This window comes from Lolium perenne, chromosome 3, assembly GCF_019359855.2.
Source record: "Lolium perenne isolate Kyuss_39 chromosome 3, Kyuss_2.0, whole genome shotgun sequence".
NCBI classification, from domain to species: domain Eukaryota; kingdom Viridiplantae; phylum Streptophyta; class Magnoliopsida; order Poales; family Poaceae; genus Lolium; species Lolium perenne.
In genome coordinates this window covers 215,834,139-215,854,674 of record NC_067246.2, presented here as the reverse complement: position 1 = coordinate 215,854,674, position 20,536 = coordinate 215,834,139, and the positions used below count along the sequence as shown (strand labels likewise).

Genomic DNA, 20,536 nt, shown 5'->3' with positions numbered 1-20,536 from the left:
ATGAGCTAACTTTAGCCCATCATAGGAAATTAGAAGGTCATCATGAGAGCCCGAGAGCTTTTTATGACTTTCTTCCAATTCCTTATAATTGCTAGTTAGCAACTCAAGTTGAGCCCTCAACTCAACATTCTCCTTTAAGATAGATGCTTCACAAGAATTAAAGTTAGTATCACAAGCATCAACAATAGTTCTCTCATTTTCATGCATATAGGATTCAATTTTTTGTGTAAGCATAAAATTAGTATGCTTCTCATCTTTTAGCTCATGCTTGAGGAGAGTGAATCTCATTTCCCCATTTTCAACATGGGACTCCAACACCACTATGGTTTCCCTATATTTATTCAAGGTATCCATAGAATGTTCGAGATTAGCACGAGCTTCTTTATTACCATGAAGAGAAGCATATACCATTGCCATATTATGCACCAAGGTATTATATTCTTCATCATCATCATCATTCTCATCGTTAGAGGATGTGTTAGGAGTCAAAGTAGGAGATACCTTTGATCCTTTTGCCATAAGGCACATGTGCAAACCGGAGAATGAAGATGAAGATATTCTTGAATCCTCATTTGAAATCGTGTCTTGATCCATAGAGTGTTCGGTTTCCTCTACATTGCAAGTCAACAACCAACTAGAGGAAATAAAAGCATTTTGATTATGGGAACAAGATAAGGTAAGCATATCATCATGAGATCTATGTAAGCAATTTACACATGATATGCAAGAACTATCAACACAAGCATGTAGATTATTTTCAATGCTAGATGTGTCTAAGTCCAAAGAGGAAACATTGCAATGAGATAGAGACGAAGAGTCATCACTATTGAGCACAATATCAACATTGCAATTTCCCTCACCACTCACCATATCATTACCTTGTGTCTTGCAACACGTTGGTGAAGTGGAAGTAGATGATAAATCATCACGGTCGGAGGTGGAAGCAACTTGGAGCTCTTCATGATGTGAAGGGGAAGAGAGCTCCTCGGAGACACCACCGACCAAATGAGAAATGGATCCACCAAACATTTCTTTAAGCTTGATCCACATCTCATGAGACGATTTTCGTTTTATATATATAAAGAACCTACGAAAATCGGGTCTCAAAGAGAATAAAAGCTCATTAGATACTTGAGCTTCAAGATGTAAGTTTTTCTCATCCTCTAAAGATAGATTTTGAGAATCCATCGGAGGAGAAAAACCGACATCTAAAAATTGCTCTATATGTGGACACAAGGTCCGAAGTTTACAAAGTAAGCAATTTCGCCACAAAAGATAATTTGTGCCATTAAAGACAATTGTGTCATTGTGCACTATACTAGCCGACATCTTTACTCTCAAGGCGGTGAAGCCTTAAACAAGGAGAGACCTTGCTCTGATACCAATTGAAAGATCGAGATGTCGCCTAGAGGGGGGGGGGGGGGGTGAATAGGCAATTAAAAACTCTTACGGATTTGTCTTGCAATAATGCGGAATTAAACTATCATTTAGTTTACAAGCACAAACCCTAAATATGCTAAGCTCAACTAAGTGTAACAATAGCAACTAGAGCTAAGCAAGATAGGCACAAGATATATGTAGCACAAGTGATAGCAAGATATATGTACTTCAAGCACGATGGCTATCACAAGGAAAGAGAGCTCGGGTATAGAAATAACCGAGGCACGCGGAGACGAGGATGTATTCCCGTGTTCCCTTCCTTTGCAAGAAGGTACGTCACGTTTGGAGGAGTGGAGGTCCCACGAAGGATTCCCCGCGCCACGAAGGCTCACCCTATTCTCCGAACCACACCCACGAAGGATAATGGCCCTTTCCTTATGGTTAGCTTTTCCTCCGCTCCGGAGATGGCAAGCTCCACAACCACTTCATAAGCTCCACGAAGGAGAAGCCCGGGCCTCTTCACAATCTTCTTGAAGAGATCACCGGAGCACCAACCACCAAGCCAACTAGGAGGTCTCCCTCCAAGAGTAACAAGCTCACGGTCTCTCACTCGAACTAATCGTGGTGGAGAGCTCAACACTATGCAATGATGCAAAGGAAGAACACTAGAGGTGTTCAAGTCCTTCACTCTCAAATCCCACCCAAGCAACAAATGCTAAGATGAGATTGGAGAAGAAGAACAATGGGGAAAGTCAACAAAAGACTCCAAGATCTAGATCCCAAGAGTTTCCCTCACTTAGAGGAGAAAAGGATTGGTGGAAGTGTAGATCTAGATCTCCTCTCTTAGATCCCTCAAGAAATAGCAAGAGTTATGGGAGGAATCAAAGGGGAGAGCAAGTTCTTCAAGATTCAACAATGGAGGAGAGAGAATGGGAAGAACTAACTAGCTCAAGGTGGAAGAAGGGCTATTTATAGCATGGGAGCAAATATAACCGTTGGAGAAAAAGAACCATTAAAAACGCAGGAAAAACGGCCCAGCCGGCTGCCAGGCCGGCCGACCGGATTTGGCGCTGAGGAGCCCAGCAGGGCGTCCGGTTGGGCCGGCCCAGCAGCCGGACAGGGTGGCGCGCCGCACCGGGCGGCGGACAGCAAGGACGCGCGGGGGCGATGTGGGGAGCAGGCTGCGTGGGCGGCGCGGTGTTGAGCGGCCCAGTGAGAAATCCGGCTGGGCCGGAGAGCGCGCCGGGCAGGCCGGTTGTGGACTGGGCCTTCGGCCGGTCACAGGCCCAAAGGCTACTGGACGCAGCCCGGATGGCACCAGTGCCAACCCCGGCGCGGACCGGGTGGGCCGGTGGCCGGTCCGGTCTGGCCAGCCGTTCCGCTGGCCCCTTTTCTTCTTTTTTTTATCCTTTTTCCCTTTTTCCTTTTTCTTTAATAACAATTGCTCCCGAACTCCGATTCGAATGAAACCAATTTTGTTTGGAAGATAACAACAAATGCTATCCTATAGAAAGTGCAAACTCAAGAATCTGTAGGAGGGAATTTTATCATGAATATAAAAGGTAGAACCTTATATCATGAATAACCGATAAAATCACCCAACCTCGAAAACGCAATAGAAGGTGCATGCGAACTCCGTTTTCGATGAACTTGGGCTTGTTGTAAAGCTAGCAACAAGCTCAAGAACCTTACACATAGAAACACCAAGAAGCAATAAGGATATGCAAAGTATGCAAAGGATTGAGCTCCCTAAGACGATGTGATCAAGTTACTCAACCGAAAGCCCCTCTTGATAGTGCGGCTATCTATCCTATAATCCGGTCTCCCAACAACCACCTTGAGACCGGTAAAAGGAAAACCTAGCAAGGCCATACCTTTGCCTTGCGCATCCCGCTTGATCTTGATGATAGCTCTTGACGCTCCACTCAAGCCGGAATGCCTCGCTTGATCAATGTTGCTTCGTGAAGACTCACAAATGCTCCCCCATACACTATGATGGGAAAGCTCCATTGATGCACATCTTCACAAGTCCATTATCACCAAATGGAAGGCAAGCTTCAAGCATGTTATCCACTTGAGATGCTCATCTTGAACTTGCCCAACTTAATCTTGTATCTTCTCATACTCTCATAAGATAGAGCATGGCTAATATTGAGTTCCACATAAGAACTCCATCTTCATTTCTTCTTCTTGATCATATCACATATGTATCTTTAAATCGATGGTCTTGATGCCAATACACAAGATGTATCTTTATCTTCATGGCATCCATACTTGAATCCAACACATGGAATACAAGAAGTACCTATGGAATATTCCTTCATATAAACTCAATGAAAACATTAGTCCATAGGGGTTGTCATTAATTACCAAAACCACACATAGGGGCAATGTACCCTTACATGTAGTGCTTGTACATGACCATTGGATCGCTCGTCATCTCCGAGACATTGTCCCAAAGGTATGCCCAAGTGGTCTCCCGATCAGGGTTGTTCCGATAATGAGGCCATGGCCTCTCGTTGAGTATCCTGGGCCACCCAACTGATAGGCGGTCCCAGCTCCATATGGAAAGTAGGAGCAAGCATCCACCAATACCTCCCTTCCCAGTCCTGCGACAAGTTTCGTCCAACTGCGAAAATAAGACATTTGGTTAGTACTTTGTCTAGCAGACTAGTATAGAAGAATAGTACATACAACAAATCATCACCTGCCGGTAGAGGTAGGCAAGTGCCGCTGTTCCCCAACTCCACGGGTGCTCCAACACCATAAGCGCCTTGAGCCAACACCAATGGCCCAACTTCCCACCACTGTCAGCAAAGAGAGTCCTCGAAAGCATATACCACAAGTACACACAGGTGTACGTCCTGATAGTGTCCTCGTTGGCCCCTTCCGGGCATTCTCCAAAGAGAGTCCTGATCCAAGAGAAAGATGCGCCAGCGGGAGTTCTCTCCTTTGGATCTTCTGGCGCCGGAGGAGCCATGTCAATAAGGTCCTCCATCTGTCCGCGCCACCCATCAGAAGTTGTGTTCATACACAGTGGCTTGCCCTGAATAGGAATTCCAAGTATCATGGAAACATCCTGAAGAGTAGGGGTCATCTCGCCGGCCCTCAAGTGGAAGGTGTGCGTCTCCGGCCTCCACCGGTCGACAAGGGCGGTGAGTGCCGCGGCGTTCATGTTCGGCCCCCCGGCTTACAAGCGTGATGAATGGGAGAAGACCGGTAGGCTGGATGAACTCTGTGTACCTCTCGTCATACGCCATATCTACTGTGCCATGGTAACAAATCTTCAAGGGGTGAAGAACCGTTCTCTTCTCCGTCATATGAAAAGCCCGGTGATCCTTGTCATACTTATTATCTATGAGATACATCATCCTACATGTTTACATACAACACCATATTATGAGCCATTCCTAACAAATATGAGTTATTCCAACGCAAATACTAGGCATATGTAACACATTTGAATGCATTTGCTAAGCAAATATTAGACATTTCAACACATACATACATAGGGTTTCAACACATACATGTAAAATTTCATATCTAGGTTCCAACAAATCTATGGTTCAAACACATGTATACATGAGGCTATGAATTTCAACACATACACTACAATATAGAGTCCACCAACAAAAAAATTCATGCCTAGGGTTCATGTCCAAATCTAGCAAGATCTATGAAATTAGTGGACGAATGGAAAGGATTCGATGGGGATTACCTTGAGAAATGGATGGGGAAGAGATTGGTCGGGCAGATCTGATGATTTGGTGGTGGATTTGGTGGGGGAGAGAGGGGGGAGGAGGAGGAACCGCCGGCCGCCTCCTTCCTTCACGCGAAACAGAGAGAGGAAGCCCTGGGTCGGGCTTGGGCGGCTCGGGCGCCACACATAAGTGGATGTGTGGCGCCGTGGGAGCGGCGCCACACATCCTGCCACGTCAGAACGGAGCACACATCAGCGTTGACCGCGCCACGTCGGATGGGCAAGTGGCGCCGCCGGCACGGGCGCCACAGAGTGCGGTGTGGCGCCGATGGGAGGGGCGCCACACAAAAGGGTTAGATGGGTGAAATAGTTTCGCCAGAGGGTCTCTGTGCTTTTCTTCTTTTCTTCCAGGAAAGAGTTATTTTTGTGTGAATCGCCGTCGAGCGTGAAAACAACGTCAACGATACCCGTGGTATTTTTTTTTGCGAACGGAAACGGAAACTGACGGAAACATGCTTTATCGTTTTTGTTTCCCTCTATCTTGTCGGAATCGAAAATGGAAACGGAATCCCCGGAAACGAATATGAAAACGGAAATCATCGGATATGAATACGGAACGGATATGTAGCGGATACATTACGAAAACGAATATTTGCCACAACACAATGCGGCATGATACCTTGGTTTGTAGACCAAAAGACACATATAAAGAAAAGACAATAAAACAAGATATAACATTTAACTTCGACATGCGGAAATTCACATAAAGTAACACACATAGTTTAACAGCTGCATGCACACGCAATTATACAGAGTGATTAGGGTTGGAGTACTTAGTGGACTTGATATGTGGCCAAGCCCGGTTTCATGTGTAAATGTAGGTCTGCTAAATGCACGGGCCTTTCTAGGTTATATTTCTGGAAACTTTTCGTATTTATTTTTCCGGAATTTCCTCTACCGTTTCCTTTTCCGTCGGAAAGGGCTCCCTCGTTTTCTTCTCCGTTTCCGTTTATGCTTTTGCCGTTTCCCGTTTCGTTTCCTCAAAATGTCGCTTCCTTTTTCGTATTTGGCTCTTTATTTTCTTTTTCTTCGAAAAGGGACGGAAAGTTTCCGTTTCCTTTTCAACCCTAGTGGCATGTTGCTCCTCTGTCGTGCCTGCAGCGAATCATGGGAGCGAATTCGAACCCCGACCTAGATTGACCAATCGAAATTAGGGTTCAATCGTGGTTTGAATGATATGTTCCGACATCGGATCCAGCTTTTCCTTGGTCGATGTTGTTGATGAATGAGCAAATCAATTTCTTGTTTGGCAGATTCAGACGCTGTAGTTGACTAGTTCCCAGTAAGGGCCCTTTCCATTACAGACAGCTCGCTTCAGAGTTTGAATATGGACATGGCATTACCGATTGTGAATGCCACAGCCGCAGTGCTTGCTCGTGTTACATCTGCATTCAACGCCCCTCTAGCCCGTGCGGTCGTCTTCGGGGTTCACATTGATGGTAAGCCCATCAACTAAGAACTTACTGTTGGATGACGGTAACGTTTTGGGGGTAATGGTATGTTTCAGGACACTTGGTTGTGGAAGGGCTTCTTATTGCAGTCATACTGTTTCAGCTTTCCAGGAAGAGCTACAAACCACCAAAGAGGCCACTTAGTGAAAAGGTGGAGGGCTTTTCTGCTCATGGCTCTCTCTTTGTTCATGTTAGGAAGTACTGATTTTGTTCATTACTTCATGAATTTTCTTGTGAATCTTTACATTTAAACTCTGCAGGAGATTGATGAGCTATGTGATGAATGGGAGCCAGAGCCTCTATGTCCTTCAATCAAGCAGGGGGCCCGAACAGACACGCCAGTGTTGGAGAGGTTTGTGTGATGACCTGATTTCTAATGGTATATAGTCCCCCACCTTGTGAACTCACAGTGACCCGAATAGACACACCAATTTGATACTTCAATTCAGTAGTCGATGCAGTGATGTTGGAATATTAGAACTCTATGTTGTTTCTAGCTGAAGTAGATTTAGTTTTTCAGATCAATTTTAGTTGTTGTTTCCGAAGAGTTTTTTTAGCACTATCGCAGGGACTTACGATATTATCAGTAGTCGAAATCATGGGGCAATTCTTGCTAGAATTACAATGTGAAAAGGCATGAAAACATGATTTCTATGTTAAAATATGTAATGTAAAACTTTGCTTAGTTTAAAGAACTGCAGAGCATTGTGAACACTTGCAGTATAATTTTAACTCCCTTGCTGCCTAAATCCCTCTAGATTTCAAACTCCTAGGGCGGAAACTCTGCACAATTTATTTTGTCATTGATTTAAACATGTCTAATAAAAAGAATTGATATATCTAATAAAAAAAATACTTAATTGATGATGCCAGATGGTGTCTTACTAGCATTATCTCAACAAGCATGTAAGTTCAATTAGTTATCACTTATCGGTGATATTTCTGCGCCTATGTTACACTAATAATGGACATTACTTCATGAGTTAAATGTTTTCTATATCTTCTCTAGTGTGTATGTTAGAATGCCTTTTGCTTTAAACTTTTAGGAATAACTCCAAACTCCCAATCACAGCGTTATTTTTTCTGAAGCAATTTCCATTGGTAGAATATTCCTCTGTTGTCATCTGTATAAGTTGCTATTTATGTATGTGCAAATGATATTTAATTTGTTTGAGTGATGCTCATTCTATAGTTCTAGATTTATGGAATATGAAACATAGGCAAATATACCACTTGAGCAAGTTATCATTACAGGATATCTACGGTTGCTGGGTATATATAGTTTGTCCTGAGATCTGCTGTTCAGAATTAACACCTATTCTGTTTTTCTATTCTACAGTTGATGGGAAAGAAGTTGTGAACTTTGCATCAGCAAACTACCTCGGTTTAATTGGCAACGAGAAAATTCTTGTAAGGCAGAACTCTATTGTTTGACAGCATTCTCAACAGTTGTATTCTTCTGGAATATCTGATCAAAGTTAGTGAACTGTAGGATTCTTGTGTTGGTTCGCTGGAGAAATATGGTGTCGGATCATGTGGTCCACGTGGCTTTTATGGAACAATTGGTCTGTATGTTGTCTCTTCACAGTATTTTACTGGTATTGCAAATATAGCCGATCTTATCTTCTACATGCGGAACACATGCAGTTTGTACTACCTCTGCGTGCACTGCAGTGTAAAGTAAGTAGGCTGTAGAATGTGAAGCCCACATAACGATCCACCTGATCCAGCCCACATGTAATAGCCCAACTGCCCAGGCCTTATTTCACCGAAACCCTAGCCCCCGGTATATAAACCGCCTCGAGCTCCCCTGCCCGAGCCCTCGCACGTGCGCCGCCATCTCCCCGTCCACGCCGCAGCCGCCGCCGCCGCCGCCCGCTCGCCACCGCCGAGATGGTACGCTCCTCTCCTCCAGCCCTTCCTTTCGCTTGCGTCGTTATCTGCGGTTGGAACTCGTTTCCAGTATTCGATGCGGTATTTGTTGGGATATATCCTGCTAGATCGTAGAGTTTCTAGGAGCTAAATCAGAGGAGTTTTCCGCGACCAGGTCATGTGCAATCACATGTTGAGCTCTCTCGAACACCCCCACCCCCGTCGATCATCTGTGTTAGGCTGAGTTGAGCTTGCTTCGGGCCTATGCACGCGTTCTTCAAGTCGCATAGAACCTGTAGTTGTAAAGGATGCGTCGCAGGTATCAAACCAGGCCCTTAGGGTAGGTAAAAATGCATTTCTATGGTGTCCTAGGCTAGATGTAATACTCTCAACTTTGTCATCTTATAATGTCTTCGGTGTTTGGTTGATTCTAAGCTTTCCATAGCTAATTGCCTTAGGAATCTAATATGTTGGAGATACTCTCTCTAATGTCTAGTACTTGCTCTACTGATTCTGAAAAATTGTGATCACTGCCGTTTGTCAGAGTAATATTTTTGTACACCTGTTCTAAATTATGATGATGCATGAGTTTTTCTGAACATTTTAAACCATTCTTAGTAAAAAAAAGTTTTTCAGTCAAATTCATGTGTCAGGTATTTTAGAATGGAATCTGTATGTAACAGGTGTAATAAGGGCTTGTATAGCTGAATGGTTTTTCTTGTCCTTGAGTTTCAAAGCAAACTGGGTAGTATTCATTCCCTACTGTTGTCAAGCTTACCACTTGTTGTGTGGTGCACCTGTCTATTGTTAATCATTGAAGCAAATTGTTGGAACTTTATTCTTAGGGTTTTGCAAATTGATTATACTGTACTGTTCTTTATTCTTTATTATTTTGCTGTTGTGTAATTTGTTATTTTGCAAATTCTGTTCAGACGAAGCGCACCAAGAAGGCTGGGATTGTTGGCAAATACGGTATGCACTTCTAACATTTTAATCATTTCCATGTTAACCTGTTTTTGCTATGTTCTGAAATTAGACTTTACATTGTTACAGGTACGAGGTATGGTGCCAGTCTGCGTAAGCAGATCAAGAAGATGGAGGTGTCTCAGCACTCCAAGTACTTCTGTGAGTTCTGCGGGAAGGTATGACTTCTGTTACCTACTTGTTGCACACTCCATTGGTCTGAATAATATCTCCTTGCATGATTTTTATAGTTAACTAGTATGCTGTATGTTTGACTAATGAGTGCAAAGCTTTCTGTGCACTATGTTTCCTTTTACTTATTGATGTTGCTTGCATTTCTTTACCTGCCCAGTAATGTTTGTTTTCTGTAAAAGTTGTATTTATGAGTTATGACCTTGTGCTTGTAATACCTTTTGTCAACCCATGTTGTATCACCTCTTGACTAGCACCAAATACGTCTACTTCTATTATGTCAACAATCTCTTGGTACTTTTATCATACACAATCTTATTGCACATTGTTGTTGTTTTGAATTAGTTTTGCACATTCAAGAAAGTTACCTTAAGAAAGCTGACCTGTTATAAAGTATGCATTTGGTAAGATGACTGGAAAATTGTGATATTTTGTCTGAACTACCTTTTGGTTTGTTATTATATTACCAGTTCGCTGTGAAGAGGAAAGCAGTTGGAATTTGGGGATGCAAAGACTGTGGGAAGGTCAAGGCTGGTGGTGCTTACACCATGAAGTATGTTTCCGTTTGCAAGCTCCTACTAAATGTCCTGTTCATTGTCATATCCTTCTATGCTAACCTTGATCTACTTATTGCAGCACTGCTAGTGCCGTCACTGTCAGGAGCACAATCCGTCGCTTGAGGGAGCAGACTGAAGCTTGATTGCACTACTGTTATTGGAATCTTAGGGATGGGTTTGCAGTGAAAGTCCGAGAGTTGCGAATCTCTGTATTTTGGCTATTTAGCCCTGGATATCTGTTAGTAATTTTGGTGTCTGATTTAGGATCTCCTTGAAACTCAAAAGCATGTTGCTACAGTTAACTTTTATGCTATCTTCTGTTGTACCAAAGTTTGTCTTGTTTTACACTTGCTGAATGTGGCCGGAGCTCAGGGTTCTCTTGAGCCAATCACTCAACTGTCTACATAACTCCTGGACATTTTAGGGAATGCTGTTGATAGATGAAGCTAAGCAGTATTTCATTGCAACTCATGACAGTATGCAACCTATATAAAAATGCAGCACTAGTTCACCCATAGGCAATCCTTTCAAGCCCAGCACTAGCATATTAGTACACTACCGTATACTTAATTACTTGGTTCAGATGTCGTATGACAGCAGAACCTAGTCCATAGAACAGAACACGGATAGAGGAAAGAGATGATCCAACCTAACCAGGGGCATTAAACATACAAGTGCTGCAGATTAATCATTTGTAGTTGCAACAAAAAGTGCCTCATAATAGGCCTGGTGTGTCCAAGATCATTCACAGTAGGCCTGCACTTCATGCAGGCCATTGGGATCTTGCCCTCAATTTTTCATTCGATCTTGTTTAGAGTAAAAGTATTGAGAGATGAACACTTGATTTCATTGATGATTGAGGGGTATATATACCCAGCGAACAGGCACCAATAAAGGCGGTTTACAAGGTTGTGTCCCTTCGAAGAGACACGGCTGTTGGACAAAAGTAACTACCTAGTTAGCTTAAGACTTAAGCTAATCCTATTTCTAACAGATCTAACCCTAAACATTCCATATCGCCAAATTGGGAAAATGTATCCATAAATCAAACCGGATAGATCTGCTAATTACCAGCCTATGGACATAGTAGAAGGACAAGAAAGAGCATATCGATCACTTGCTATTCCCCACTCGCGCAACTGCGTGCGCATGGGCCTATCTCCCCCGCTAGCCCCACTCATGCAGCCTGAGTGCTCATTTTATGCTCGCATTTGTCTGTCCCGCCGCCGCAAACAGAGGATTCAGGTGTTCCTCGCTGGCTAACTTTTGGCCTGCTTTGAGAAGCATACAATGCACAACCAACTCATAGCTGCTCTGAGAAGCATACAATGCACAACCAACTTTTTTTTTTTTTTTTTTTTTTTTTTGACCTGGGGATGTACAACCAACTCAGAGAAGGGACAACCAAATACCCGAAATTCAGTCGAAACAGGCCCCTCATTCCTCTGTTTGGAGTGCGTATCCTCGTTTATGTGAGTTTGCTGTTAGTCAAACAACTGGCCTCATCAAAATTATCCTGAATATTGGGGGATGCAGTTATTTTTCTTATATCGATGATACAAACAAGCTTGTTGAGTTCTAATAATGGACGAAAGTACAACACATATTTCTCTCTTCAACCTATGCTGCCTTGGCAATTCCTGTCGAGAAAGTTGTTCATATCATTTTGAGAAGGGCTTTCAGATGTGGCTGTAGACTGTTTGTGATTGTTGCCATCTGAACGATGTAAGATAACTCCCCGTTCACCACCTGAAATGACCTAGCGATCTGCTTCACCTGACGAGATTACACAGAATTTTTAGAGTGCAATTTTCATGTTGGAAATTGATGCGATCAAGTTATACACACATCGACATCGGTGACAGGGAGCTGCAAGAATGTAAGCTAATTAACAGAAAGTGCGTAAGCACTTTGGACAAATGATACCGCACAATATGGATAGAGTTGATCACCGAAGAGCAATATTTTTTATATTTGCTTGGAGAATGAAACAGAAACAAAATCTTAATGCTGCAGTTCTTTTCAGGTAATTAAATGCTGCAATTAAGCATGCCTCAGCATACTAGAAGTAGCATCACACAACCAAATCAAAAGTAACCATCCGAACATCAAAAGTAACCAACCAAATCAAAAGTAACCATCAAAAGTAACATCGATAAACAACTCGAAATAGACCCAGCAAGAGAATTCTGATTAGTACCTTTGATGCATTGCCAACAAGTTCGCTTTGGAGTGTCACTGTTTTCTTTTCAGCGTCATATGAACCCTTCTGCATATTTTAGAAGCAAAGTCGCATCAATACATCAAGACTACAGTTTAGAAAAAGTAAAGGAATATAAATAAGTAAACACATCGATTTATTCATTCCTTACAAATTAAGACCTCTTTGCTTAGTGACAGAGGATGAATACTGGTTCCTACAATGACCTATGTGCCCATGCCCCATGGCAACCTTTAAGCAACCTAAAAGAGGACAGCTATTATTTGGATATGTGATCTTCATTTGCCAACAAGCTTCAAGGATTGGTTCTTGGTATTTTAAGTATCAGCTGTTTAATTAGAAATAAACAACAAGGGAGGGACTACAATTGTGCAATGAACTTGAGAAAGAGAATATCACAATAAGTGTAGTACTTTATGGTACGGAAGTTCCCCTTATCGTTGGATATCTTAATCACATAAGTGTAGTACTTTACGTGTCTGATTTCGAAGTTATCAAATTCAGATTCCACATAAACCACGATAAATTTCAATGAGATCAAGGCTACTCTGTCTCTTCGTTGCTCACCTTGGCAGATCAGCTAAAAAGGATACTTAAAATCTGCCTATCTGGTGCAAGCAACAAAGCTAAACTGTGGTTCAGTATCCAGTTCAGAATATTCATAACCAGATAAACCGCGCTATGCAGACAGTAAACAGAGTCTGGTCATGTCCAGGAAGGAGGAACACACCTGGACCTCGGCGAGGCCTGTGCTCTGGGCGATGACCACCTCGACGGAGCCGTCGGGGCGGGGACGCCAGTACCCACTCTCGGCGTGCATCGGCTCGCCGGACGCCGCCTTCCACGTCTTCTGCGTGTAGGAGATCACCGGCTGCGCGCACCCACCCACGCCAAGCCCGGCAAAGGCACGCAAAGCTCTAAGAATCGGCTAGCCAAAGAGAAGATTTTTGCGATGGAGGGACACATATGGGATGTGCGTACGGCATACCTTGGAGGGGTGGTGGGAGAAGAGGATCTCCTCGCCGTAGCGGAAAGGGGCGATGGTCGGGAAGGTCCCCTCGCCTTCCCCGCGCCACTTGCCCAGCAGGAACGACAGCGGCGCAACCAGCGGGTGCGGCGCCGGCGGCAACGTGGGTGAGCCGGCGGCTTCCATTTCTTGGGGTCTCCGGTTGGATTTTCAGATTTGTCTGCCGGTCAGGACTCAGGAGTCAGGTCAGGACCCCTCTCTCTTTGTTGGCGCGGCAGTTACTATGTGAGCTGAACTGACGGTGTCAAACCCTGAATCTGCATTGTGTTATTTTGTGGACTACCATAGAAATTTGGGGCACGTTTACCAGGTTTAAAAGCAACGTTACATTTCAGGCCCGCATTGAAGGAATTCTACAGAATTTCAACCCGTAGAATTTGTTTTTCTATAGATTGCCTTTGCATATTGAATCCATGAAATTTCTATGTAATATATTTCTATGCTCTCCATTTCATGAGAACATGATCTCAAACCTTATTTTATTTTCTCTTTGAGAAGTTCAATGCATTTACACTCTATCTATCTACTCTCTCATCAGTATTGTACTCCCTCTAATTCATATTAGTTGATTTCTAGTATAGATGTATCTAGATACATCAATACTAATGGCAAGTGACATGAATCGGATGGAACAATATTATTCCCTCCGTCTTTATATATAAGTTTGCCATGTAGTTTGGGGCTTTGAGGTATAGCTTTGACTAATAATTTAACTAACCTAATATGAGTTATATGTTACCAAAAGTATAGCATTGGATTCGTATCTGAAAGTGTTTCGAACGATCATGGAGAGTCGCTATATATAAATTATTTGTATTTGCACTACCATGGAGAGTCACTGGATACCATTGGATTCGTATTTAAAGGTGTTTCCAATAATACTTTTTTTGCGTTATTTAACTTGCTTTCTATTAATAAAATTGCTAGTCAAAGTTTTAGCTCAGAATAGTTAGTGGCCTTATGTATAAAAACAAAGAGAGTACCATGTTTGTTTCCTGCGCACCATCCAAAAGCAACTCTTGCAAAATTTCTGTGTTTTAATCATGTAGTATTTTGAAATACAAAACTTCTCAATTCTGTTTTTTTCCTATTCCTTCGATTTGAAAATCATGCAATCCAAATATGCCCTCAGTCTAATCGCAGACGGGAGATTCTAGATAGCTCGTTTCATCTTCTTATGGTAAAATTTCGATTGTTTTCATTTGTGACACATCAGTGATCAGTGTCCATACAATCTGATGGATCATGTAAATAGTGAAAAACGTTCTAACTTGAAAAAACCCGCACTATCAGGAGAGTCACTGAATGATGAGACTAAGAGCATCTCTAGTGGCTCCTCTATATGATCCTCTAAATGTGTATAGATGACCATTAGCTGAAAAAACGCTTCCAGTGGCTCATCTAAACGGCCATTTAAATATAGATGATCATCCATTTCCTCTACTCATCCTCCAAATCTGGAGGACGGAGCGAGGACCATCCAAAGCAATATCCTTCCCCGCGCACACGTTTCCACGCTCATCTGAGATCAAGAGGTCCACTTGACAGTGAAAAAATCAAAAATATATATAGACGGTCTAGATATAGATGTTCCACTGAAAAACTCAGGACATCTAAAAGAGAATCTTTATAGATGGTCATCTATATGGAGATATAGACGTCCTCATTTAGAGGAACACACGGTAAGATCATCCGTGTTCCAGGTCACACGACAAACCATCGCCTGGCCACGTTCCGTGGTGTCAACATGGTACTAGGTACACCGGATTAGGAGTTGCTACGTGCTGTGGAATAAAGTGACAACCGATGCACAAATCTGTATCAAGTTAACAGGGAGCTCTGGACTATACATATTCACCGAAATAGAACATGACATGGATGAATGAATCAAAAAAAAGAGGACGGAAAACTGATTACAGCTTATGATATCTGCAAGGCACATTTCTCATTGCAGCATTAGTGTAGATCTGAACAGGGGGCAAAAACAAACAATAATCAGATTTCAGAGAGACCACCACCACCACCACAATGAAAAAAAACACAACGAGTGGTTGTTTGAACGATCGGCGCCGCCGCGCGCAGCAATGAATCAGTGCGTGCACCGTGATCGTTTGAACCGGAGCCGCCGGTTCTTGAGGTCGAACTCCCACAGGTGCTCCTGCTGCAGGATGTTGCCGATGACGGAGATCCCGGGCCAGGGCCCCTCCTGCACGCCGATGCACTTCACGCCGGGGGCCGCGTCGATCACGTAGCTCTTCCCCGGCGGCTCCAGCCGGGCGGAGCCGGCGAAGTGCACGGCGAGCTTCGGCAGGTCGACGACGGAGGGCGAGGTCCAGTTGTAGCAGTACTCGAAAGGGTCCATGGTTACCCTCGGCAGGGCAGCGAGTTTCTTGTCCAGGGCCGCCACGACGGCGCGGTAGGCGGGTTTCGCGAGGACGGTGAGGCTGGTGCCGGAGTCGAGGATGACGCCGCCGCCCGCGTCGACGTCCCAGACGGCGCGCGGGATTTTGAGGAACTCGCCGTCGACGGAGATGGCCTTGATGGAGACGTCGTAGAATGGGCGCATCCGGGCGTCGAGCACCAGCGGCGTCTCCCGCGCGCGTGGCTTGGCGGCGCGGGGGCATGAGGAGGAGGAGGTGTGGGAGGAGACGGCGGGGTTGGGGCCGAAGGTGAGGTAGCTGGTGGCGTTGCGTGGGGCGAGGTGGTCGACGAGGCAGTAGGAGAAGCGTCCGGCGAAGCGGGAGGCGGCGTGGGAGGCGAAGGAGATGTCGCTGTAGCCGAGGCTGAGGACGCCGTCGGAGGCGTCGAAGCTGGGCCCGCTGTAGGAGGTGGAGCAGCCGAGCACGAGGCCCTTGAGCTTGGCCTTGCTCGGCGCCGCCGCCGGCCCCGACAGCGCGATCGTCGCCGACTCCGTGCCCACCGTGCCCAGCGCCGCCGAACCGTCCTTGTACCTGTAAGATGCGCGGCGGTTAGTTTACGCGATTGATCGTGCGCGGCACATGGCGCGATTCGAGGATCTCTCTCTCGAGCTGCTGCTACCTCGGTTTCGGTTAGTAGTACGTGCTGAACTAGTAAAAAAAATGGTATCGCAGATTAACAGACAGCTGGTTGCATGTACGTACGTACTCTCGTCAAAACATCTCCTGAATACCAGGTTTGACCTAGCGGCGTTGCCTGCCTGTCCACGAGAACCGTGCAATTTCCACTATGAAAGATATGATATGCCATGTACGCCCACATAGGTAGTAGTATAATATCACAAGTGTTACAACTCAAAACAGTTATAATTATTAAGCCAACACGACCGAGCGATACGCGATAGTAAGCTACCCCTTTGACAAAGCACATAAGTAAGTCACACCGAATGCCTGAACTTCAGGAATGCCTGAACTTCGGGCCATGCCCTAGGTCATCTAAGCTCCCGACTGAGTATGGTAGAAAATTAGAAATGCAACTAGTACATGGGTTTTTGCAAGTGGTGCACAAGGACCGGCTTGCAACCAAATGCAAATCCTCTGGGGCACAATCATTTAACAGGTGGAAAGGGTAATGCCTTTTCCATGAAGTGTATTGCAAAGAACCCCAACAAGTGGACCTCGCAGATGTATGTCCTACCTTCAGCAGTGTTGATTTTTTTTTGGCGAATGCGTGGCGACCGAGACCTGATTGCATTTGGGCTGGAGGATCAGGTAATTTACTCCAGTCAAAACAGGTACGGTCAAAGTCTCCCGGAGAAAACTCTGTGCTCGTATCCTAGAGCTGATAGAGCATTTGACTTTGGATAGCAGAACCCTGTAGAAACCATGGTTTCTCTGCAGGAACACAACATGGTAGAGGAGGCGTAGGCAGCGAGGAAAGGCAGCAATGCTGAGACCAGCCGTCATGGTTCAAAAAGAGAAGGGTTCGGCACGCCATGTCTACCTCTTTTACAAGCAGGCAGGCAGCACAACGTGATTAGCAGTACAAGAACAGTCTACGAGTACAATTCAGAAGAAAAAAAAACCCTTGTTACCGTACAAGAACGAACGGTCTACGAGTACCACATGTTCGCCATGGACGCCCATAGCCCCAAACGAGATCAACTTGTTACCGTACAGTCTCTAATGCTAATAGCGTAATGAGAAACATCTCGATCGGTGAGGACTTGTTTTTGGTGCCCCCTTTCCTACGGAATACGCCGAGTGTCCTGACACGGACGCTGATGGAGTACAACCCAATCCACCGCCGCACATGGCGAAGTCGAGTAGTATACTGCAAATGGGCTGCTGCCGCGGCGGCCGGCCGTGCGCCGTTCTGGGACGTCGTAGCTGGCCGTGCTTGGCCTTAAACAAGGGTTGCCAGGAGTGGCTAGATATGAAGGAAGAACACCCCGGCACCGTGCACATGCCGCAACAGCCCACAGATTAGGGTCCAAAACTAGATAACCTGTCCTGCGTGCGCGACATGGCCCCTTTGTGGCTGGCCGGCGGGCGCTGCTGGGATCCAATGCATATGCGCGCATGTGGTGTGATCGGTCCATCTCGGAGCTCCGGACGACATCGGCGGAGCGGAGCGCCGCCGAGCCGTTCCGGTTCATAGTCATCATCGCCTTCCCGAGCGGAGCAGAGTGACGATGGCGCGCTATGTCAGTGTGCGTGCGTGTGTCGTGATAACCAATCCGCGGGCGTAGACGCATTAACTATGCTCCCCGAGAAAGCGACGATCGTGTATCGCTGAATTAGTGTAGCAACAGCGGCAAATCGATCGGGGATTGGAATGGGAAAGAGGAAGCTCAGTCGGGCACATCTCCGTCAGACGACGAGAAGGGACACCGTCGACCCACGCGGCCCGGCTAATCATCAATGCCGCGCCCTGCCACTGCCAGCACCGGTGTGGCGAGGCAGGCCGGAGCAGAGGGCTGCGTCGTGCATCAATGGCATGACCCCGCATTAAATCATCGGACGCGCGGGCGGCCCCTCTCCGGCATTGCAAATTGCAGTCGCCCTCGCGCTGCTGCTGCTGCTGCCCCTGCGAGATCCGGCTCGGTCTCGCCCACCAACCAGGCTACTAATGGCGGCTCCTGCCTCCTGCTGCGGCTGCTCGCGTGTCATCAATGCGAGGGCCAATTAACGCCGTCCCGCCCAGATCGACTCAGCCATGGCCAATTAAACAAGTGAGCAGGGATTTTAGCACTGCTGCTGCTCGCTAATTGATAGCACTATGAGGAGTACAAGCTGGGGAGAGAGTTGGGGAATGGGGGGAGGGAGAGGGTGGCGGACTGACCGGTAGTCGTAGGCGCAGGCGGTGCCGGGCGTGGGGCAGGTGGCGAGGGAGAAGGGGAGCGACTTGACGCAGGTGTCCGACGCGCACGAGATGGGCGCCCACGTCCTCGACCTCTCCGGCCGGAACGCGCGCCCTTCCTTATCCGCCGCCGCCGACGAGGAGTTGCTGCACTTGACCCAGGTCAGGTCGCTGCCGGTGTCGGCCACCAGCAGGAACGGCTGCGCGGGGGTGCCCACGCGGAACCGCACGAAGTACTGCCCGATGCCCGTGTACGCGCCCGACCCCAGCGGCATCGCGAACGCCGCCGCCCGCGACCCCGCCGCCGTCTCGCGCGTGCGCCGCCGCGCGCGACCCGATGTTAGCCGTAGCCGCGCGGCGATGGTGGACAGCCGGTACCGGTCGTGGAACGCCTGCTGCGCGAGGGAGCCCGACCCGAGGCGGAACAGGTCGAACTGCGCCGACTTGCTCGCGCGGGCGCCGCTTGCGACCGCGAAGAGCGCGGCCGCCGCGACCGCGAGCAGCAGGGTCAGGCGGCGAGCCGCCATTGCCGACGGCGCCGGCCGCTCCCTGATCCGCAGCTAGCTAGCCCGCCAACGCGCCCTGTTGCGGCGATATGAAGCCGGCCGACCGGCGACCGTATGCGCCGAATGCGCGCGTCTCCCCCGGCTAAGCGAGCCTAGCCGCCTGCCTGCCGCTGCGAGCGCCGCGGCGGTGCTCCCTGGTGCCGGTGTTTTTGTCTGAGCTCGCGTTTTCGGGCCGCGTGTATCTTCTTCTACTATGTGTGTGCCGCAGCTTTGGAGTGCGTATTTATCTTGCTCTATTGCGTGGAGGAGGCAGCTTAGTTTTAGTTTTAGTCCTAGTACAGGATTAGTTTTAGTTCAGGGTGCCGCGCTTGGCATGTTGGCTCCTGGTGGTGCGACGCGACGCGCTTCTGTGCGGTTGCTATGTGCGCGCCGTGCTGGCCACTGCTCCGCCTGCGCGCGCGCGGGTCAATGTTTTCCGGGGAGTACCTTGACTGCACGGTTGGGTCCCCGGGACCTCTTCATTGCTGCTGTTCAAAATGCTAGCTACAGTGGGGGCCCGAAACCCTAGCCCCTCCACCCACTATCACCTTCCTCCATGTGCAAGAACTCGTCGCCGGGCTAAGCCCGTGCGGTGGACAGGTGCGGCGGGGCTTCTCACACGGTGGTTTCCTCGGTGGTTCAGATGGTGGCTGATACGCGTACAGCACGCGTCCGTTGGGAACCCCAAGAGGAAGGTGTGATGCGTACAGCGGCAATTTTCCCTCAGTATGAAACCAAGGTTTATCGAACCAGTAGGAGCCAAGAAGCACGTTGAAGGTTGATGGCGGCGAGATGTAGTGCGGCGCAACACCAGGGATTCCGGCGCCAACGTGGAACCTGCACAACACAAACCAAGTACTTTACCCCAATGAAACAGCGAGGTTGTCAATCTCACCGGCTTGCTGTAACAAAGGATTAGATGTATAGTGTGGATGATGATTGTTTGCAGAAAACAGTAGAACAATATTGCAGTAGATTGTATTTCAGTATAGAGAATTGGACCGGGGTCCACAGTTCACTAGAGGTGTCTCTCCCATAAGATAAATAGCATGTTGGGTGAACAAATTACAGTTGGGCAATTGACAAATAAAGAGGGCATGACCATGCACATACATGATATGATGAGTATTGTGAGATTTAATTGGGCATTACGACAAAGTACATAGAACGCTATCCAGCATGCATCTATGCCTAAAAAGTCCACCTTCAGGTTATCATCCGAACCCCTTCCAGTATTAAATTGCTAACAACAGACAATTGCATTAAGTATGGTGCGTAATGTAATCAA

The 20,536-nt window shown here is 46.7% G+C and overlaps 4 protein-coding genes across 4 annotated transcripts; 2 read left to right on the top strand and 2 right to left on the bottom strand.

Moving 5' to 3' along the window:
- The first annotated feature begins 6,473 nt into the window (after window positions 1–6,473).
- LOC139838094 (long chain base biosynthesis protein 1a-like) lies at window positions 6,474–8,025 on the top strand. The gene is made up of 4 exons (XM_071827445.1): window positions 6,474–6,579; window positions 6,648–6,789; window positions 6,852–6,943; window positions 7,931–8,025. Exons 1-4 carry the CDS (start codon window positions 6,474–6,476, stop codon window positions 8,023–8,025), a joined length of 435 nt encoding a protein of 144 aa, XP_071683546.1.
- A 339-nt stretch (window positions 8,026–8,364) lies between these two features.
- On the top strand, window positions 8,365–10,505 carry LOC127343339 (large ribosomal subunit protein eL43z). The gene is made up of 5 exons (XM_051369455.2): window positions 8,365–8,487; window positions 9,396–9,435; window positions 9,517–9,605; window positions 10,089–10,171; window positions 10,255–10,505. Exons 1-5 carry the CDS (start codon window positions 8,485–8,487, stop codon window positions 10,316–10,318), a joined length of 279 nt encoding a protein of 92 aa, XP_051225415.1. The 5' UTR covers window positions 8,365–8,484; the 3' UTR covers window positions 10,319–10,505.
- Window positions 10,506–11,677: 1,172 nt separating this feature from the next.
- On the bottom strand, window positions 11,678–13,649 carry LOC127343338 (peroxynitrite isomerase Rv2717c). Its single transcript, XM_051369454.2, has 4 exons — window positions 13,385–13,649; window positions 13,127–13,267; window positions 12,376–12,444; window positions 11,678–11,951 (listed from the first exon to the last, which is right to left on the bottom strand). Exons 1-4 carry the CDS (start codon window positions 13,547–13,549, stop codon window positions 11,832–11,834), a joined length of 495 nt encoding a protein of 164 aa, XP_051225414.1. The 5' UTR covers window positions 13,550–13,649; the 3' UTR covers window positions 11,678–11,831.
- Window positions 13,650–15,351: 1,702 nt separating this feature from the next.
- LOC127343337 (aspartic proteinase NANA, chloroplast) lies at window positions 15,352–19,476 on the bottom strand. Its single transcript, XM_051369453.2, has 2 exons — window positions 18,686–19,476; window positions 15,352–16,374 (listed from the first exon to the last, which is right to left on the bottom strand). The coding sequence occupies exons 1-2, from the start codon at window positions 19,228–19,230 to the stop codon at window positions 15,513–15,515; spliced, it is 1,407 nt and encodes a 468-aa protein (XP_051225413.1). The 5' UTR covers window positions 19,231–19,476; the 3' UTR covers window positions 15,352–15,512.
- Between the last annotated feature and the right edge of the window lie 1,060 nt (window positions 19,477–20,536).

What these genes read in the sequence shown, in the direction of transcription:
- LOC139838094 (XM_071827445.1), top strand. Translation starts at nt 6,474, where the DNA reads ATGGCATTACCGATTGTGAATGCCACAGCCGCAGTGCTTGCTCGTGTT. An exon ending in CTTCGGGGTTCACATTGATG is followed by an intron (nt 6,580 to 6,647) that starts GTAAGCCCATCA and finishes GGTATGTTTCAG; the next exon opens with GACACTTGGTTGTGGAAGGG. An exon ending in GACACGCCAGTGTTGGAGAG is followed by an intron (nt 6,944 to 7,930) that starts GTTTGTGTGATG and finishes TCTATTCTACAG; the next exon opens with TTGATGGGAAAGAAGTTGTG.
- LOC127343339 (XM_051369455.2), top strand. An exon ending in TCTGTGAGTTCTGCGGGAAG is followed by an intron (nt 9,606 to 10,088) that starts GTATGACTTCTG and finishes TTATATTACCAG; the next exon opens with TTCGCTGTGAAGAGGAAAGC. An exon ending in GGTGGTGCTTACACCATGAA is followed by an intron (nt 10,172 to 10,254) that starts GTATGTTTCCGT and finishes TACTTATTGCAG; the next exon opens with CACTGCTAGTGCCGTCACTG.
- LOC127343338 (XM_051369454.2), bottom strand. Translation starts at nt 13,549, where the DNA reads ATGGAAGCCGCCGGCTCACCCACGTTGCCGCCGGCGCCGCACCCGCTG. An exon ending in TCTCCCACCACCCCTCCAAG is followed by an intron (nt 13,268 to 13,384) that starts GTATGCCGTACG and finishes GGGTGCGCGCAG; the next exon opens with CCGGTGATCTCCTACACGCA. An exon ending in TTGTTGGCAATGCATCAAAG is followed by an intron (nt 11,952 to 12,375) that starts GTACTAATCAGA and finishes TAATCTCGTCAG; the next exon opens with GTGAAGCAGATCGCTAGGTC.
- LOC127343337 (XM_051369453.2), bottom strand. Translation starts at nt 19,230, where the DNA reads ATGGCGGCTCGCCGCCTGACCCTGCTGCTCGCGGTCGCGGCGGCCGCG. An exon ending in GCCTGCGCCTACGACTACCG is followed by an intron (nt 16,375 to 18,685) that starts GTCAGTCCGCCA and finishes CGCATCTTACAG; the next exon opens with GTACAAGGACGGTTCGGCGG.